Source organism: Electrona antarctica, assembly GCF_951216825.1.
Source record: "Electrona antarctica genome assembly, chromosome: 2".
In the NCBI taxonomy this organism is placed as follows: domain Eukaryota; kingdom Metazoa; phylum Chordata; class Actinopteri; order Myctophiformes; family Myctophidae; genus Electrona; species Electrona antarctica.
In genome coordinates, this window is record NC_136807.1 from 29,556,882 (window position 1) to 29,578,515 (window position 21,634).

The following is a 21,634-nucleotide window of genomic DNA, read 5'->3' on the forward strand; positions in this document are numbered from 1 at the left end:
CTGACAAATATGATCATTATTAGTTGTGACCGTAGTTCGCAGATTACCATGAAAACCTGCAAAACCTGCTCCGTCACTCACGTCTCCATATATGGTTGTCAGTCCATCACGCCTCGTGACATCACGCCTCGTGATACGCTCCATATATGGCTGGCTGGCTCCATATATGAAGATCACGACGATATCGATCTGACATCATCAAACCCTTTACACTCAAGTCACACTATATATGACCATGAACCCTGGCTATACCGGTTTTTCATTCTGCATTTTTGGTCAATGAAAAACAGGAGATATATATGGGAAGGTCAATATATGGCCATATTGTGTCTCATGATAACCAGTGTGGTTACCGCACATGGATCTCCATATGTGGAGCTGACTAACATCACCTGGATCTCCATATATGAAGATCATGACACTGACTTCATCAAACCTTGGATAGCCATACATGGTTTGACATGCTAGATCTGCACATATGGAGCCGGTCAGCTCTGGCCTCACTGACACCAGATTAATAGTTTAACTCCTGCTTCTCAACTGTGCCGTATTAAGAAGCTCTGTTGTCGCAGCGCGCCCTCGCCCTCAGGGCCTCTTACTGGTATTAGTACAGCGGGTTGATTTTGACATATTTCCCCCTTCTCCCATAGGTACATATGTGATGCACATGGCTGCGTTCGATGCTGATGACAACACCACGGCCAATGGCATGGTGCGCTACCGGATTCTGTCCCAGACGCCACACAGCCCTATCCCCAACATGTTCACCATCAACAGTGAGACCGGAGACATCGTGACTGTGGCGGCAGGTCTCGATCGTGAGGTCAGTGCTCCTACTTCTGTTCTCGTCTGTGGTCTATTTAACCAATAGAACACTTGAGGTTGAGGTCTCCCGGAGCACAGCTACAGCAAAAGTACAGTTCTGCCTGCCAAACCACATTGTTTAATCTTTAGAGTGTGCTCGTAGCCATTCAACACACACACACAGCTAATCCTTTTTCCTTATTAAATTGCCTCCCTCTGTGGTCACCTTGTTTATAGAGCTGTATAAGTTATGACAAGATCCAAATGTGTTTATTCTCATATGACATGGTCCACACGGATGTGCTAACAACGACTCTGTAAGGAAATGTCTCTGACAGATCATCTCCCTAAACTGTCTCCACTGACAGACCTATTAACAACACGTCACACAAGGCTTCATGTTTGTGCTTGCGTGTTATTGGAGATTCTGACTTTCAATTGTACACACATTGTGTTTTGATTGTATTGTTTCATGTTTTTCTTTAACGTAAACGTATATTTTCTCATGCCAATAAATCCCTTTGAATTGCGATTGAATTGAATTGAAAATTGAGTGAGAACGATAGATAGAACAATATTAGAGATAGAATGTCCATGAAATATAATCACATCTATACACTTAGTGAAATACCAACAAGGGACAGAGAAACATGGCTAGCAGAGAGAGGGGGGGTCTAAGATCCTGGAGAAGTATCTTGCCTGGATCTTCACTGATTGGTTCTTTACTATTGTTTTATCTGTACACTGCTAATGCAGCAGTCACTCCTAGTGTGCTATTAAATCCTTAATTTATCTCAGCACATATTACACATACTTTCACTCCTGTACACACACACACACACACACACACACACACACACACACACACACACACACACACACACACACACACACACACACACACACACACACACACACACACAGTTTCTTCCACGTGTTACGTCCTCCCGGGGAAAGTCCCCTCTGCCAGGTGATAAGAAGCGGCCTACTCACTCCTCATGCATTGAAGGAAGCATGAGCTCCGTTCCATGATCTCCCCAAATTGGCAGAGGGAGAGTAGTGCCCATAGGATTACAGCTTTATCACCGGGTAAAAATTGGTTACAAAATCGTTGGATAAAAATGTAGGAGTTAAATATAAACAAATCACACCCGTGATACATCATCATACATCATCTCATGAACAACTGAATCTATGTGATTGGTTGGTTAAATTTACGTCATATTTGGTGGACATTTGATCTAATTTCTCCTTTAATTGTCAATGGCAAAAATGAGACGTGTGGGGACAAGATTTAGGTCATATTTGGCGGACATTTTACCTAATTTCTCCTTTCATTGTCAAAGGCAAATATTGAGATGTGTGTGGACAAAAGCTGTATATAGGAGGGGCTAGCGTCCCTCAAAAATACACATGTTCACTGTGTGGGCCTGATCTTGTCAGCTTTATTCCCTTGCTGTTCTGTGTCCTCTCCACTGTCCTTGAGTTCATCCAAATCCCTGTCTCTCCCTCGGTCTCCTAACGTACTGTGCTACTTTGCTGTTGAAGGACCACGAGGCTCCTTGCTGGACTTGTGACAGCTTTGACGATGGCAGTCCTTCAGAGGAAGGTCTAGGATGTTGTGGTGTTGTCACTGCAGAAGAGCTCTATATAATTACTCCCTTGTTTAATTAGTGAGAGTGGTGTTCGTACATGGAATGATGGGACGGCCAGGCATCTCAGCTTTTTTGTGAAACTACAGGTGTGTATGCGTGCGTGCGTGCGTGCGTGCGTGCGTGCGTGCGTGCGTGCGTGCGTGCGTGCGTGCGTGCGTGCGTGCGTGCGTGCGTGCGTGCGTGCGTGCGTGCGTGCGTGCGTGTCATTGTTTACGTCCATACGTGAGTGGGGTTGTTAATGAGGGTGCACATGTGGGGCTGGAGTCGTGCGTCTTGCTGAGACGGAGCCGAGAGGAGGGCTGTCTGATCCTCCTGATGTGGAGTCACAGTCTAATTGGGATATTTACTCAGTAATTAGCAGGTGAGAGAGATGCTGGGAGTGTAATTGAGAATCCTAGTGACGAGATGCATTATCCCGAAAGGCAGCTTCTGAGCCTTCCTGCAGCCTATTAGCACCCTGGGACAGTAAGAGGAGGGAGAGAGAGAACGGCTGGGAGGGGCGAGCCACACAGCCTGTAGCGCTGCAGAACTTGTACAATTCAGTGGAGCAACAGTATTTCAGCAGCCCCGCCGAAGTGATGCCCTGTTGTCCCCAAACATGAAGCTACATTCGTCATTGTCTCATATTATTGTGGCAATGATACTCCATTAATCTCTGTCAGTCGGATCATTGTCTTCACATCTGTCCAACAGAGATGATGAATAAGTTTCATCTTTCATGACAGCCCCATGGGGAGCTGGCACTGTAATGCAGCTCTCACATCGTGCTTTTCTTTTTCTTTTTCTTTTCCTTTCATTTCTTTTTGTTTTGGGGGAATTGATTGATTGATTGATTGATTGATTGATTGATTGATTGATTGATTGTAATGTCATGCACCACAGTGTAGGTGCCCCCAGTTCCTACTCAAGCTGTTGTATTCACCCCAGCACCATGGAGAGCTCCTACACAAGCTGTTATGTGTTGATACCAGCACCACGGACAGCTCCCACACAAGCTGTTATGTGTTGATACCAGAACCAAGAACAGCACTCACACAAGCTGTTATGTGTTGATACCAGCACCATGGAGAGCTCCTACACAAGTTGCTGTTGCGTTTTGACACCAGCACCATGAACAGCTCCTACACAAGCTGTTGTTTTTGAGTGGTGCAATCACTCCAAGGAACAGCAATGTCCCTATGTCCACGTACCTGTCCCTTGTCCCTATTATGTCCCTATATGTCCGTCCCTATGTTTAGAGTACCAGTAGGGGCAAAAGTGGCGCTGTTGCACTGTTGCCTGCTAATGAGAGAGAGAGAGAGAGAGAGAGAGAGAGAGAGAGAGAGAGAGGTATCTGCTAATTCCCCCACACAGTAACTCTGTCATTTCTCGACCGTTTCGGACGTGGGTCGGCTCGCCGGAACCGGGCTGGCACCCTGGGCGCGTTCATGTGGGTCTGGAAGTTCCGGGGACCCCCACGCGGAGTTGCACCACTCAGTTCACATGGGTGTGATTTTTTTTGCTTCCTCTGTTCTCCTTCTCTCCCACAGAAAGTGTCCCAGTACACCATCATCGTGCAGGCGACGGACATGGAGGGCAACCTGAACTTTGGTCTCTCCAACACGGCTACAGCCATCATAATGGTCTCCGACATCAACGACAATCCCCCCATGCTCACCTCCAGAACCGTGAGTGATGGGAAGGAAATGAGGGTGGTGAGGGAGGAGCCTAAAGAGAGATAGAGGGAAGGAAAGTGTGATTGATGGATGGACTGATTGGGGGGTTGGGGGGGGGGGGGGGGGGGGTAAGTGTGGATAGATGAAGAGATGAGTAAATGAGGGAGTGAAAATAGAAGTGATAGTGATAGGAATGATAGTGAAACAAAACAGTGGATGGAGGAGCAGAAAAGTGGCTTTCCAAATCGTGACTTCATTCAGAAGAATGGAATATTTAAGAATGACACACACACACACACACACACACACACACACACACTTGCACGTACACATGCATGTGCACACGCGCGCACACACACACACACACACACACACACACACACACACACACACACACACACACACACACACACACACACACACACACACACACACACACACACACACGTACACATGCATGTGCACACGCGCACACACACACACACACACACACACACACACACACACACACACACACACACACACACACACACACACACACACACACACACACGCACACACACACAGAGACACTAAGTAATCAGTTTACTATTGACTTCCATCAGCAAGAATACAGGCCAGCACATCATTAATGATGATTATCAGGGTGGTAATGATGTTTTCAGGAGTGATTACATTACAAAAGGTCATTGTGAAGACAGGAGGTAACTATAAATGATTCAGTGCATCTCAGCAATGCTGAAGGAATTAGCTGAATGAGCTGGACTCTCTCTCTCTAACTCTAACCTCAGTCTGAACCGGCCACGTAAGGAAACGTAAAGCAAAGTTGTTGTATAGCACAGTTTCACGTTGGTTTCGCTTCGGTGGCTATAGTTTCCCTTCTGTGTTTCCTAATCGCCTACTTGTGGTATGTATGAAATGTCCATATTGCTCCATTGCGGGGTCTGATAAGGAGCATAATGGTGATTATCTGTTGATAACATCCAAAGCAGGTGTCAGGGTTGTGGCGTGGGACCTTCCCCTGAGAACTGTGAAAAGTGGAAATGTCAGAGGACTGATCTGGGCTCTGCTCGGCTGCAGTGAGGCAGTGTAACAATGGCATTTGGGAGGGGTTTTTTTGTCAGGAGAAGCAAATATGTATAGTGTAACGTAAGAGGGCCACAGGGATGGAGGTAGACAGTATTATTTATAGCTACAAGGCAGGTCCATGTGTCCTGTATCCCAGGATACCATATAGTATGATATTAATGCTATGATGAAAAGTGTCACTATCCAGGTATCTCTCTAGCTTCAGTGTGTGTGCGTGCGTGCGTGCGTGCGTGCGTGCGTGCGTGCGTGCGTGCGTGGATGCGTGCGTGCGTGTGCACTGTGCACATGCGGCTATGCCTCTTGGGTAGATAAGGTGCTTAGCACTGCAACTGTAATCACCACAGCTGTGGCAGTACCTACTGTACCTGCAGCAGGCCTAGCTCTAGGCAGGCGCTAACAGATTAGCATTAGCATTCACCCTGGGGCCATTAAGACCCTCATGGTGATGAACATGCGCAGGTGTGTCAGCGTGTGTCAGCCAAAGCGTGCACAGGAAACTGCTAGCGTACATCTCACACAGCAGGGGAGACACAGGGAGCAGGAGAGCGAATGACAGAAGGAGAAAAGTGATGAGGTGTTTACCTATAAGGTATATTTAAAGAGAAGAGTGGATGTGTGGAGCACCGCCAACGCCTAGTGATGCTGCTGAAGAAGAAATAAGGAAAAAGTGAGAGAATGATGGGAACAGGAGATGAGAATGAAGGATTGTTTTATTCTAGGAACTGTTGGCTACAGTAGCAGTAAATCACAGACATGGATGGTTGTAAATCAGAAGTCTTTCCTGACTCCCCACCCCCACCCCGCACCCCCCTCGTGTCCATTAGGATTCTCTCGTGACATCAGCATAATATGGATGACAGTGGCCAGTAATAGATTAGTATTATCTAAATGTATTGCAATGTGTTTAAGTGCATTTCCATCATCGCCACAGAAACAAGTTATATATTATTATATTATTATATTAATACTATCATGGATATTGATGATGAACTTTAATGGAGGACTTGGAGCTGTGAGTAGCAGAGCACTTTTCACCCACTCCCCTCATAAATCATCCAGTTTTATCAGTGGGGTAACATAAATACATTTTGTTGAGAACGCAGGGCCATTATGCGAATGTTTAGTGTTTGCATGTACATATACAGTATCAAAGTGCCCTACAAATAGAACGTTTGGGGAATGGCTGTGTCTTTAACGTTGATGATGAACATTTCATCACACCTGAGGCTGTCCTATTTTTCGAGGATGAAGGAGGGTTTGGATGAACGGATGGATGGAGTATAGTAGGATGTTGTGAAGCCCATGCACTCAGTGGGAAATCCCTGTGCAGTACAGTATAGGTAGCAGCACCGCTGTGCCTTGGCCTCCTTCCTACAGTACATGTCATCTCCACAACGATGAGGTTCCTGTCACATGTTCTCTCTCTCTTCCCATCTGTCCCTCTGCCTCCTCCACTAGTTCCTCCACTGCCAACACAGTGACAGGTGGGTGGCTGCGCTGGCATGAAGTGTTTTGTCGAACGCCGCGTCCCGTGCCAGTCACGGTGAAAGAGCCTGTTCTCCGCCTCACCTTTGTTCCATCATGAGAGACACCATGTCGCAGAAAGAGAGGAATGAATATCTGATCAGAGAATCTGAGTCTGCAATGAATGAGGTCCTACACACCAAATTGGATTTGGATTTGGATTGGCACGGCGACTCGCTCGCTTTAGCTCGCTCGACGGTGCCTATTGTCTAAACACTGTAAGAACTTGTCCCGAAAAGTCAACATGTGCCTGATTTGCCAGTCACGAAAAGTCAACATGTGCCTGATTTGCCAGTCACGAAAAGTCAACATGTGCCTGATTTGCCATGTATGGTCACTAAGTCAAAATATGACTGGAGCCATGGGGAGTGAACCAGTGTTGAACACATTGGTCTCTCTTGCACACAAGTGTTCCAAAGCCTCCTTATTCAGTACAGTTGGGTGTTGGGCAACCCGGACATGTGTGTGTTGTCTGAAGAATGTCATGGAGTCTTTAAACAGCTCTCTCACGCACGCACGCACGCACGCAGGCACGCACGCACGCACGCACGCACGCACGCACGCACGCACGCACGCACGCACGCACGCACACACTGCACACCTAATCTGCCCGCTGCTGTGGGCTGTTTGCTGGCCTGGTGTTGAGGGATGCCAGGCAGGGTATTATGGTCTGGTGGAGTGTTTGGTCAGGGGGCTTTGCTATTTGATATCCTACACTCAAATAAGCAGCTCAGTAACTCTTTCACGCCGGTTGACATCATGGCGACCCTGTGAATTGTGACTCTGAGGCGCAGCAGTCCACACAAGCCTGTTACGGTGTGATGTGATTGTGATGAAGAGGAGCGGGTTTGATGGACGTATTTCTGGGTTGGGTACATGTCACTGTCTCTCATTCTCATTCTCCCTCTCTCTCTCTCTCTCTCTCTCTCTCTCTCTCTCTCTCTCTCTCTCTCTCTCTCTCTCTCTCTCTCTCTCTCTCTCTCTGCTTTAATCCCTTGCGTCTGGATAGCTTTGATCAATCCCAGCAGAACAGACAGACGACAGACAGAGCTTCACTCTTCATCAGGCTTATCAGGACAAAGCACATGTGTTTGTAGAGCAGGAGGACATCTTCAAACCTCTCATACAGACTTACAGCTGCTTGAGCCTCTGTCACTGCAGCCCTCTGTCTGTCTCCACGCGTTCCATCCTCCTCTGCCTTAATGCCTTTTAACACAATGGAATATTATTGCACTCTAGGATCTGTGTGTGTGTGTGTGTGTGTGTGTGTGTGTGTGTGTGTGTGTGTGTGTGTGTGTGTGTGTGTGTGTGTGTGTGTGTGTGTGTGTGTGTGTGTGTGTGTGTGTGTGTGTGTGTGTGTGTGTGTGTGTGTGCACGCGTGTGCGTGAGAGTGGGCGCTGGGCTTCGTTAAGCTTGCCGTAACTGCAAACCCAAAAGGAAAGGAAGTGAGAGTGGGCTTGTTGTTTTCTCAAGAAAAATTAACAAGGTGGTGAACGTCACTCAGTGGCACTTACAAATATTGTCATCCTCAAATGGCTCGTGAAAGATCCCAGAAGGCTGCAGCTCCAGCCAAGATAAAGACGGATTGAAGCAGTTGTGGTGCAGGCTAACATTCTCTCCTCTCTCTCTCTCTCTCTCTCTCTCTCTCTCTCTCTCTCTCGTGCGGATGTGTGTGAGTGGGGAGTGTGGTGCGGAGTGAGGTTACGGAGTGAGTGTTTGTTCTATCTATACTCTGTCTATGCTTGCTCTTCTATCTCGCTAGTGTTGGGTTTTGCGGTTTTTGCACTGGTCTAGTGTTTAAACTGCTGTTGGTGGGTTTGTGTTTGCTGCACGCTGACGGCTGTCGGCGTCGCCATGGCTTTCACAACTCTCACAAGGAAGCATGGTTTTAAGATCTCGCCAGCTTTCCCGTGTTCTGTAGAGGACTGTAGTTTAGCGGCCGCAAAAGTAGTCGGACCCGCTAGCGTTAAATCTGCTGCCAGGATGAATGGTGGCGTTGTGATTTTTGTCGATGGGATGAATAAAGCAAACGCTGTGATCGAGAGGGGCGTTGAGATAAAGGGCACACTTGTGAAAGTAACGCCACTCGCAATGCCATCGAGTAAAGTGTTTATGTCAAACGTCCCCCCATTCATTGATGATGAACTGATAGTGAGAGAGTTGACCAAGTTTGGGAAGGTGGTGTCGCCGATTAAAAAGCTCCCGTCAGGGTGTAAATCACCTGAGTTGCGACATGTTGTTTCTCACAGGAGAATGCTGTTCATGATTTTGAGAAACAGGAGTAAAGAGCTGATTACAGGCTTTAAGATCAAAGTCGACAATTTTGAATACACTTTCTTTGCTACAACTGAGAATATGAAGTGCTTTGGCTGTGGGGTGGAGGGGCACTTGATAAGGTCCTGTCCAGAGAGGGTTGTTGACTCTGGCGAGGGGACAAGCAATGCTACCAGGGGGGGGAGGGGGGGGAATCCCTGGGGAATAGATGTTGAAAAGGAGATGGGCAACGCTAATGGGGATGGTACTGGGAGTGGGCAGGTGGGTGAAGATGAAGGAGGAAATGCTGAACCCGGTTTGTTGGCAGAGAATGTCAATAAAGATGGGGGGGGCACTGAGCAAACAGGTGAAGATGAAGGGGGAAAAGAAAATAGCCAGCAGGAAAACAGTGGAGGTGAAGGAGAAATGGTTAATGCTGAACCTGTGGCTGACACGAGTTCCCAAGAGGACAGTAGTCCTCCTGTCAGTCAAGTGGAGGAGGGAGGGGCTAAAGTAGCTGACATGGAGATGGGGGCTGAGGAGGAAGGGGTTAAGGTGGTGGGGCAGAAAAGAAAGGCAAAAGGTTCAAATGGGACAAAAGCAAAAAAAGTGACCGAGGGGAAAAGAGAACTCAATTCAGACGATAGTACTTGTGGTTGGGTGAGCGATGATGAAACATGTGTAAAAAAGAAAAATGTCTATGGGGTGTCAGAAATGAAACGTTTTTTGCAGAAAACAAAAAAACAAGAGACTGATCCAAGTTGAAAAGTACTTCCCAGATAGTAAGGGTTTTGTGAAGGCTGCCAGGCAAAACATGAAGTTAACAGAAGGAGTATGCTTTACCAGGCAAGAGATTTTCAGAGTGAAGAAACTGGTGCAGAGGGTTGATGCGGAATTAGAATGGTGATGGTGGTGGTGCCGCTGGGTTCCTTCTGTGCGCTGGGTCCTCTTTTGCATTTGGTTTTGTCTTTAATGGACATGAAGATGAACTGGACAATGATACAGCCGGCCACTTGTGAGGTGGGTTGGCTTTGGTTGACTGGACAATGGTGGAGCGGCTGGAGCCCGCTACGAGTGCTACGTGTAGACTCTGATTCTCAGACGGACCTCTGGTTGGAAGGGCCAGGATGGACCTTCATCACAGTCCAACATCGAGGCTCACTCACAGCCTGTGTGACAGTGGTCATGGTGGAACTGTTGGATGTAGCTGGTCAAAGCTTGGTGGATGAAGGAGCAATAGCTGATCTGCTGGGGCTGATATCACCTTGCCGTGTGGGTTGTTTCCCAGAACTGTGCATCGAAAAACTGTCTATGAAAGATACTGAACACGAGAATCACAGGAGGGGAGAGGAAATGGATTTGTACTGTACTGTTGTGTTGTGTCCAGAGACGGGCTGGGTGTGGAGGAGGACTCGGTGTAGAGGGGGGGTTCAGGGGCGGCAGCAGCATGTCACTGGCTGAACCCTCTGCATTGGTTTGTTGCATATGAATGCATTTGAATATGAATAATGATTTTGTTTTGTTTCGAGCTCTATGCAAGATGCCATTGGTTCATGAATGACACGAATGTTTGACTGAAAACAAGTAAAGTGTTTGCTGTTCTTTTTTAGTTTGTAAATAAAAAGGTTTTATAAAAAGTCAAAGTCTCTCTCTCTCTCTCTCAGTTTGCCGGTGAGGTTCCAGAGAACAGGGTTGACGTGGCAGTGGCTAACCTGACTGTGATCGATGCCGACCAGCCTCACTCGCCTAACTGGAATGCCGTCTACCGGATCATCAGTGGAGACCCCGTCGGACACTTCACCGTCCGCACTGACCCCGTCTCCAACGACGGCATGGTCACCGTGGTGAAGGTAAGATGCAGAGTGAAATAGGCCTATCTCACAGCCCACTTTCCACGCCCACTTCCGGTAAATAGTGGTGTCTTTAACATTAGCATTTACACGTTTTTTTCTCTGGAGAATCTAAGTACATTTTCACGCTATCACCACTAACCCCGAAAGGGGGCGTATTAAGGGGGGCGGGGAAATTCTGTGAGATAGGCTTATTGAGACATGTAGTAGCTCCCTTTTAAGGGATCTTTAATCTTCAAAGCAGAAAGGTTCTTCTTCTGACTTCTGATCCAGCACATGCCTTTGTTTAACATTTTTTAAATGATAATATACCAGTCAATGAGCATGGGGCCCGCCACTTGCCCTGTACAGGTAATGTCGTACTGTAAACACACACGCACGCACGCACGCACGCACGCACGCACGCACGCACGCACGCACGCACCCCTGGGGTCTTTTACCTGTGTTCCAGACTAATGCAACACAAATATTATTCACTATAGTGTACAATTATATTAAACGAACATGGCAATAACACCTCTTTAATTCTAACAGCACCCAGAGCACAGAGCGCTGGCATTTTGTTTCTATGCCATATTGCTAGACTGCCTTTATAGCCTAATCATTTCCTCTCAATTCAGCGGGCATGAACTTCCGAATATAGTGACCCCATGGGAAGTTATCAGGAAATCATAAAATAAGAGACAGGAATCCCAAGGGAACAGTGACTGTCTCAAAGAATAAACAAAAAAGGCTTTAACTCTCTCTGGGGATCAGGAGCTGGAATGGCTACCAACACTAATCGGCTTCATATCAAACAACCTGGGATAGGCAGACGAGAAGTCACTGGAAGGCTCTGCGTTGGTATTTTTACTGTGAGTGTTTACCAGGGCCTCTGTTGCTGCTGGCAGAGATACATCACTGTATCTACGTTTGTTGCAATCTCCCACCAGGGACACCGGCTCCTCTTGGCTGAGGTCTCAACCAGAACATGTCACACATTTACACATACACACTACTCTCTGGGGAGCGTCCTCACTGGTAATAGCATCGGCACACAAACAAGTGTTCACGTAAACACACAAACATCATCCGCCCTGGTTCGAATGACTCATTGAGATACATAAATTACAGTTTATGACTAACACTGAGGATGACAGCTCAATGTGGCTATATGAGGAGAGGAAGGAGCAGAGAGTGGGTGGATCTCAATGAGATGAGGAGTGAGTCATAGTAAGTTGGAACAGAAGTAGAAGGGATGGAGCGCAGGGATGTGGAGGTGATGGGAGATTTGTTTGCCCATGGGCAGATGGTTGAGGCCAAGTTATTGAACTATCATCCGCTTCCTTCCCTCGGGCTGCGTGAGTGCGTATGGCGTGTGCGTGCCTGTGCTCTGAATACCAGTGGCTGTTTATCGAAGCTCCTTGGCCATGGAACAGCTGGTTGATGGGCTCCCAGGGGAAGCACTGCAGGGTCACAACTCATGGGTGTCGGACTAATGACTATTGGACTGTTAGTATGTCGGAACTTATGCCTGTATGAAGATGAGCACACAACGCTACACAACAGTACGCCTCCCAGCACCTTCCCACATATAGACGGCATGTCAACAGAGCTCCATACATCGGCACCAAGCTGTCACATGGCGTCCACTGATAACTATTATTACTATTATTGTCGGCATCAAACGTAACAGACACGAGCCCTGTGACGATAATCATCAACCGCATATGTAAAGATGATCCAGTATCACCTACAAGCGGCGTATTTGTTCATCCTGTTGTTGTTATCGTTTGAACCTGACTGTGTGGTCTTCGTTAGGAGAGCACAGAGCTGTCACTCCAGTTTAGGCTCAGCCAGCAGAAACACATGTAGGTGAACGTTGCAGGCTGGTACATACGCACGCACGCACGCACGCACGCACGCACGCACGCACGCACGCACGCACGCACGCACGCACGCACGCACACACACAGTTGCTGCAATCAGCCAGGTTACAGAACATTGTTTATTACATTTGTGTCAGTGAACAAAGCATCAACATCATACATCTGGTTGACCCCCACCCCCCACAGCGTTGAAACCTCTATAGGTTAGTAATGGTATGGTCACATATAACCCCCTATTATGAAAACTTATGCAAGTTAGCATCCAGCAGTTTCTAAATGCTGGGGACCCATACTCGACATTTGTACCATAAAACTTTAGGGTACTCAAAATGTCCAGGTTCACAATGGGGCTCTATAGGCTGGCAAGTAGACTATTGTACAAACCACAAACATTGTACAAACTATCCAGACACTAGCCTACCTCCAGTGTTGTGTTTACAGAATAACTGAACATAACAACCTGGGTCTCACTGTGTCTCATCCCTCTCATTACCTCTAGCCGGTGGACTTTGAGATGAACCGTGCCTTCATGCTGACGGTGGTGGTATCCAACCAGGCCCACCTGGCCAGCGGCATCCAGTCCTCGCTCCAGTCCACAGCGGGAGTCACCATCTCCGTCCAGGACGTTAACGAGCCACCTTACTTCCCCACCAACCCCAAGCACATCCGCTTTGAGGAGGGTGTCCCTGCTGGCACCAGCCTGACAACATTCTCTGCCTCCGACCCCGACAGGCTGCAGATGCCACAGACCATCAGGTACACAGCCTGTTTAAGTACAATGATACAGAATGCTTTTATGTACAGCGGACAAAAGATTAACTCTTCCTACTTCCGGGCCCCTTCCCTACTAACTTCACAGGTGTTACCGATACCAATTAAGGCTAGCAACAAAATAAAAACAACTTTATTAGAATAGGAAGAAAAAAATGTATGTAGGGAAAGCAATATTGAAGAGGTGGGTTTTGAGGGCGGTTTTGAAGGTTTGGAGGGTGGGGTCATATCTGAGTGTTTTGGGGAGTGCATTCCACAGGGTTGGGGCAGCAAAGGCAAAAGCTCTGTTGCCCCATGTCCGGAGTTTGGTCTTGGGGACGTCAAGGAGGTTAGCATCACCAGACCTGAGGGAGCGGGAGGGGACACGACGTTTGAGGAGGTCGCACAGGTATCGGGGAGCCAGGTTGTTTAGTGCTTTGTAGGTGGTTAGGAGTGATTTGAAATGGATTCTTTGTTTGACCGGGAGCCAGTGAAGGTCACGGAGGACTGATGTATGATCTCTGGAACGGGTACTGGTGAGCAGGCGGGCAGCTGAGTTCTGGACATATTGAAGTTTATTGAGGACTTTGGAGGTGGTGCCATAGAGGATACTGTTGCAGTAATCGAGGCGGGATGTGATGAGGTGTGATTAAGGTTGGTCGCGGTCCTATATGCTACATCTGATTAGCTCTGGAATGCTATAGCGCTCAGCAAACGATGACTGTGAGGCGATGACCCACGATCCAAGATGACTGCGCTCGTCGACTCGCTGTTGTTTTGCTTTTTTCAAGTGCTTTTATCTCGGATTTTAATCTAAAATAAGCTTTATTTACAGCCGATTACGGCCGCGTCCCTGTTCGCGGTTACAAAATGTATGTTTCAGGTGACTTAAAATGCGCGATATATTTGACATAGCTTTAACTTCGGTTCACAGACTTGGGGTAATTTCTTCGCCTTGAATAAGTCACGGACTGAAAAGACACTAGATTCCGGGTTTTACATTCTATATAACACACACACGCACAGTACGTGCGTGCGTGCGTGCGTGCGTGCATGCGTGCGTGTGTGCGTCACACACACGCACGCATGCACGCACGCACGCACGTACGTACGCAGCCACGCATGCACGTACGCAGCCACGCACGCATGTACGCAGCCACGAACGCACACACACACACACACACACACAATGTGTGTGTGATAACAACTGTGCATGGATGGAGCCAGACAGAACCCTGGGTCGGTGTATAATACCTCCTACTTCCACCCAAAGCTCAAACTCCACCAGAAACCTTTCCTCCCCGTGTTCTCTGGGGAGAAGATGTAAACACATTTACCAGCTAATTTCACAGTAAATTTGAGTAAATTGGGTGTACATTATAATTTAGGAGGACGCCAGCTGTTCTCTCTTTCTCTCTCTCTCTCTCTCTCTCTCTCTCTCTCTCTCTCTCTCTCTCTCTCTTCTCTCTCTCTCTCTCTCTCTCTCTCTCTCTCTCTCTCTCTCTCTCTCTCTCTCTCTCTCTCCCCCCTTGTGTGTGTTTACTTCCCTTTCTCCACCCCTCCCTCCCGTTTTTCCATATCACATTTGCATTTGCACATTACATCTTATAAATTTGCCTCGCACAGCCACAGTGTCAATGGTAAGCCTGCTACCCTCGCAGGCACACACACACACACACACACACACACACACACACACACACACACACACACACACACACACACACACACACACACACACACACACACACACACACACACACACACAGAAATAAAAGCTTTTTCGCGCACTGTATTAATCTGTTTTTAATGACAAAATAAATAAATAAATACAATAAACTGAACATTGCTGTGGTTTGGGCCATTGGATTGAACCAGTTGAATCACTTGGGTCGACGTGGGTCGACGTGCAACAGGACATATCACCCCGCTGGGACGAACGCTAAAACCGTCTCGTCCCGTCTCGACCCTTTGGTGTGCTTTATGGGCTTAAACCAAACGTCCTGTTCTCACCTTTCTTGTACCAGTTGTAAAATGTGCCAATCAGTGAAACACTGTATATATATTTATATACAGTATATTATTACTTCAAGCCAAAGCCATTGCACTCTCATCTTCCCACAGACCAGAGAACAGCGAATGCACCAGTGGGCAATTTACGTATAACCGTTCTTCCAAAGGTTAGCCGATATGTATCATTTGAGTGGGAAGATGCTTTTGCTTTTGACTGTCTTCATGTGAATAATTCAAACATAAAGTAGACACAAAGACATGGATATATCATATATTTCTGTAAAATGGATGGTGGATGGATCATGGAAGACTTTCAAGAGTCGTAAAAGTGAAACAGATGAGGGCAGGTGTGCTAGTTTGAACCTGACAGGTGAGGGAAGCAGGCGGACAGTGTCCTGGGGGGACGTTGGGGGTTGATTTGGACTAGGAGACAGGGAAGCAGGCGGACAGTGTCCTGGGGGCGTTGAGGGTTGATTTGGACTAGAAGGGCAAAGTGGAGGTGGGGGACGAAGGAGGGCAGAGTGAGGTATCATCTGTCAGATGCTGCACGTTCAGGTCCACATGGGATTGGAGACACTCGCATAAATGATTACCCACAGCACCGTGCCTGAGCTTGAGACATGCATTTTTCATCCTCGGGTCATGGGTTTGAAAAATAAATGTCGTACCACCTCCCTGCTGCTATAGCTATCACTATCACTAATCCTGCCAGCCTTAATCATCCACACACTCACACACTGACCCCCGAATAATGAAGCAAACTTCAGTGTAGACAGCTGCTTGATTATGCATTTGCATTTATTTTCTTCTCACAAAAAGCACAGGGGGAAGTTACTCTTCCATTGACTTCAGTCCCCCCAAAGCGGTGTTGGTAATGGTGAGTACTTGCAAACACTGTAGCTGCCTTCCTAAAAACAGGGTTTTTTAGGAACCCTAAAAGGAACCCCTTTAGGTTGATCGGACAGGGGTCCGATCAACCCTACAGGACAGGGGTCCGATCAACCCTAGCGCATAATTGTGAGTCACCTGAAAACCCTGAACCTGAATTAAAAAAATCACACCTGTGTAAAGTGAGGGTCGCTCTTATCATCATTACACATCATCATATCATCTCATTCCGGCCACAGTTTTGCGTCCTCACCTTCATCTTCATTGATTGTGTTTACACAATGTTTGTATTTACACTCAAAAATGTTCATTGTCAATGGCATTTGATGTTTGTGTTGGGACAAACACTCAAAGCTGGCCATTCATTATCAATGGCTTTTAACCCTAGAACACTAAACATATTTGTTGTTACACCATCACTAAACACGGGTATATTTTACCCAATATAAAATATTCCATAAAAAATATTTCTCATCAAAATATATTGCAGTACAGCAATACATGACAACTTGAGGTACTCTTCTTTAATATTTCATTTAACTTTAACTTTTCACAAAAAAACAAAAAATAGATTTCATGGCCCTATCATTGGGGGGCAAAATCGGTGAAAAACATGCATATTATTTTTTAAATATTCCTAAAAAAAGAGAAATGAAGTTGGGAACTTACAACCTGACAGGTGCTCATCAGGCGAGGGAGACAGGGAAGCAGGCGGACAGTTACAATGGGTTTGTAACTTTGTATAGGAATGGTGGCGGTGCAACCAAAATTAATATCAAATACTGTATCTAAATACTTAATCAAGCAACTTACGATGACGATGAAATTACAATGGTTGACCATGGGGCCTGGCTTGTCTTCCACCTTTTTTGAGGGGCGCTAGCACCTCCTATGCCCAGCTTTGAGGGTTTGTGTGAACACAAACATTGACTGACGATTGGCTGATCACCCCATAGTGATTTGATTGGCTGAATAAAGTACAGATAAAAGTGTGGGCAGAAAAGTGAAGACGCTAAAAGTGATATGACATTTGTGATTATTTGATTGGCATGGAATGTGATGCATGATGATGTATGATGATAATAGCGCCCCTCACTTCACACAAGTGTGACTATATATTTTATTATTATTATCAGAGGGCCACACATTCAACTGCACAAAAGTGTATTTGTTGTTTGTCATACTGTACCTTATGTTTGTTTAACTTACTACGTGTTAATTATTTTAGGTGAGAACCATGTATAAGCCCTTTCCTTTCTCACCGGCACTCAATTTTCTGTCTTTTAATATGTTTTTGTACGGTTTTTGAGAGGCGCCCTCCTATACACAGGGTTAATGTTTTGTCTTTAGGTCAAAGTTTGTTGACAATGAAGGGAAAATGTACGTCTTAATGTGTCGTCATCACACATCATATTGTCTCTGTCTTTATTGTTAATGGCGTTTAATGTTTGTGTTGGCACCGTTTGTTTTACATCACCATTACATCCCCTAATCAACATGAGTTAGACTTTAATATATTAGAGCCCCTCACTTCACACGGGTGTGATTTTTATAGTGCGAATACATAAAACTAAATAAGACTCTATAGGTATAGGGCTCTATTATCCTCTTTTATTAAAATTGTTGTTGCATTGTTGTGCTTTGTTTCAGATTGCTCAGTGTAGAAAACTAATGGCAGAGAGAGGAGATACATGTGAGACAATACAGGGTCGAAGTCTAAACCGGGTCTAACAGCTGAAAATATACAGTACCACAGGATCCTAGCGCTCACTAGGAGGATATTGTTCGGTGCAATAACTGAGCAACCAGGCACCCCATCTCTAATCCTCTTAACGTGTTACCAGACCGCAGAGAGCCACAGAAAGAACAGGGTCTGTCCACCTTTCAATGGACACAATGGAGAGAGAAAGGTGTCCCAAATCTCAGCCGCACCGGGGGTAAAGGCGATAGCCGTAAAGTGGAGAGGAAAACAAGAAACATGGGGGTGAAAAGAAAAGATCTAGCTTTACAATTCAGTGCCAGATTGCAGGTCCTGCTGACTGAGGATAGTAACAACTTATCCAGATCACATTATACTGTGCTTCAACGTTGAATTTCCCCTTGTTCCTCTTCTGTCTCGGACTACTGTATACCTGCTTGTTCCTCTTCTGTCTCGGACTACTGTATACCTGCTTGTTCCTCTTCTGTCTCAGACTACTGTATACCTGCTTGTTCCTCTTCTGTCATGGACTACTGTATACCTGCTTGTTCCTCTTCTGTCTCAGACTACTGTATACCTGCTTGTTCCTCTTCTGTCTCTACTGTATACCTGCTTGTTCCTCTTCTGTCTCTACTGTATACCTGCTTGTTCCTCTTCTGTCTCAGACTACTGTATACCTGCTTGTTCCTCTTCTGTCTCGGACTACTGTATACCTGCTTGTTCCTCTTCTGTCTCTACTGTATACCTGCTTGTTCCTCTTCTGTCTCAGACTACTGTATACCTGCTTGTTCCTCTTCTGTCTCGGACTACTGTATACCTGCTTGTTCCTCTTCTGTCTCTACTGTATACCTGCTTGTTCCTCTTCTGTCTCAGACTACTGTATACCTGCTTGTTCCTCTTCTGTCTCGGACTACTGTATACCTGCTTGTTCCTCTTCTGTCTCAGACTACTGTATACCTGCTTGTTCCTCTTCTGTCCCCGACTACTGTATACCTGCTTGTTCCTCTTCTGTCTCAGACTACTGTATACCTGCTTGTTCCTCTTCTGTCTCAGACTACTGTATACCTGCTTGTTCCTCTTCTGTCTCTCAGACTACTGTATACCTGCTTGTTCCTCTTGGACTACTGTATACCTACTTGTTCCTCTTCTGTCTCGGACTACTGTATCAAACCTTTATCCCTGAATGCCCCTGGGTGCTAGACATGCTCCAGCCCTGCCAGTCATTTCACAGTCTGCCAGTCAGTGGCCACGGGGCTCAGGAATATCATCTCTTTGAATCCGTACCCCGTACTGTGCTACACAGCTAGGTTCCCAGTTCCCACCCACCGCCTGCTGGGAAAATCCCTCCTCCTTCTCTGCAGGGGAGAGGAGATTACACCCTCCATCCAGCCCTCCACATGGGCATCCATCCATCCATCCCCATCAACACCCCCCCCCCCCCCCCCCACCTCCCGCATGCATGCGCACGCACGCACGCACGCACGCACGCACGCACGCACGCACGCACGCACGCACGCACGCACGCACGCACGCACACACACACACACACACACACACACACACACACACATACACTATGAAAGAAATGCACCTGAATAAATCTGTACATATGCGTTTGTAAATATATTTAGCTCTAAGCAGAACGGACACTTGGATTAGAAAGACGAGGTTGAGGTCAAATGCATTTAAATTTAGATGACATTAAGAGTTGAAAACAGATGTCACATAAGAAAATGGCTTAGTGGCGCCCTGGCTATGACTTTTACTAAATTAAATCAGATAGCTGTGGAAACGTTGTAGCGTGCAGGCCGCACGCGACTGATGTGGCATGTTCATACAGTAAGTATGATTTCCGCCGCCAGGATTGCAGGCGATGAACCCTGAAATGCAAAGGAAATGACAAATAAATATGAGTAGATGGAGGCGGAGGGTGAGGAAGATGAGGGGTGAGGCGGTACCGGTTCAGAGAGATCACATGGTGTGGGGTGATCTGAACCTACAGGTTCAGATCAGATGATGATGCCCCCCAGGGCCCCAACACAGACACGCACACACGCACGCACGCACACACGCACGCACGCACGCACGCACACACGCACGCACGCACGCACGCACGCACGCACGCACGCACGCACGCACGCACGCACGCACGCACACACACACACACACACACACACACATGGCTGCATTGCTTAACAGATGAGGTAACTGGCTTCATTGCGTTATACAGGGGAGTCTAAAATTAGGTGAAATTGACTGTAAGCTGCAGACTCTGGACAGTGAACTATGAACTGTGTGGAGGTCAGTGTGGGTGGATTTGTACGTGTTTATGTGTGGGCGTCAGGCGACATGTGCATGTGCTTGGTGGAATGTGAGGCACAAAGGCATGAAAGGAAATGTATTTGTTGTGTTAGTAACTTCTCTATTGATGTGTCCCTGTGCACACTCAGGTATTCAAAGATGAACGACCCTGCAGACTGGTTGGCCATCAACAGAACCAACGGTCAGATCGTTACCACGGCAACACTGGACCGAGAGTCCATCTATGTCAAAAACAATATCTATGAAGCCACCTTCCTGGCCACAGACAATGGTAAGAAGCCTCTTACAGTGTTCCATTTATCTGGAAAAAAAGAAAGGCTAAGGCACTTTGTTAAGTCCTACAGGAGTGCTTCTTCTTATCCTTCTCATTTCCATACAACTTTTATCCTTTCATACAGAGATGTATGAAAGTGCAGTTCATTAATCAGTGCCAAAACCAAACTCCAGACTGAACTTTGTGTGTTTCTAGAACCATGGAGGACATGGAGTCTGGGCTCGCTGGCTCTGGTTCAGAGAGAAGTACAGCTGGCTTAGAGCTGGCAGCCATGAATCCATACTGATCCTTAGCTTAGCCGAGCACAAACTCAATCATTGTTTTTTCCTTAAGCAAGAAGCAATGCTTTTTTCTCTCCAAAAGTGCGTTATCAGTGACGTGCAGTGCACTTGTGTGTTTACCTCGAGTTGGGATGGGTGTGAATCACCACTAACTGTGTGTGTGTGCGTGCGTGCGTGCGTGCGTGCGTGCGTGCGTGCGTGCGTGCGTGCGTGCGTGCGTGCGTGCGTGCGTGAGTGCGTGCGTGCGTGCGTGCGTGCATGTGCACACATTTGTTTCATTATATGCATGTACAGTATGATGTTGTGCCAACATTTGTTTGAGACTGGGTTTATGCTTATGTATCTGTGTGATTGCAGCAGACTGTGTGGGTGTTGGAGTGTCAGCCATCATAATGTGAGAGGTGATGTGACTGAGAGCAGGGACAGAGCAGAGATACATACAGGGTAAATGGTAAATGGTGCATTTATATAGCGCCAATATCCAAGGTGCATTACATTCACACACACATTCATACACATATGGCGGCGGAAACCATGCAAGGCACCAACCAGCACATCAGGAGCAATTAGGGGTTCAGTGTCTTTCTCAAGGACACTTCGACACTAAATCTGGGGGAGCCCGGGTTCGAACTGGCAACCTTGCGGTTACCATCCAGCCACTCTACCCCTGAGCCACCACCGCTCCCGGGTGTTGAGTGACTGAGAGGAG

At 46.9% G+C, this 21,634-nt stretch overlaps 1 protein-coding gene across 1 annotated transcript in view; it reads left to right on the top strand.

The window, feature by feature from the left end:
* Positions 1-21,634, top strand: part of LOC306932800 (cadherin-4-like) — a gene marked incomplete at its 5' end in the record, with an annotated part of 241,182 nt that overhangs the window by 202,741 nt on the left and 16,807 nt on the right. Inside the window, 5 exons of the mRNA XM_079514730.1 lie at positions 651-823; positions 3,989-4,126; positions 10,645-10,830; positions 13,198-13,454; positions 20,499-20,641. Coding sequence (XP_079370856.1) covers positions 651-823; positions 3,989-4,126; positions 10,645-10,830; positions 13,198-13,454; positions 20,499-20,641 — 897 coding nt within the window. The remainder of the gene's footprint in view (positions 1-650; positions 824-3,988; positions 4,127-10,644; positions 10,831-13,197; positions 13,455-20,498; positions 20,642-21,634) is intronic.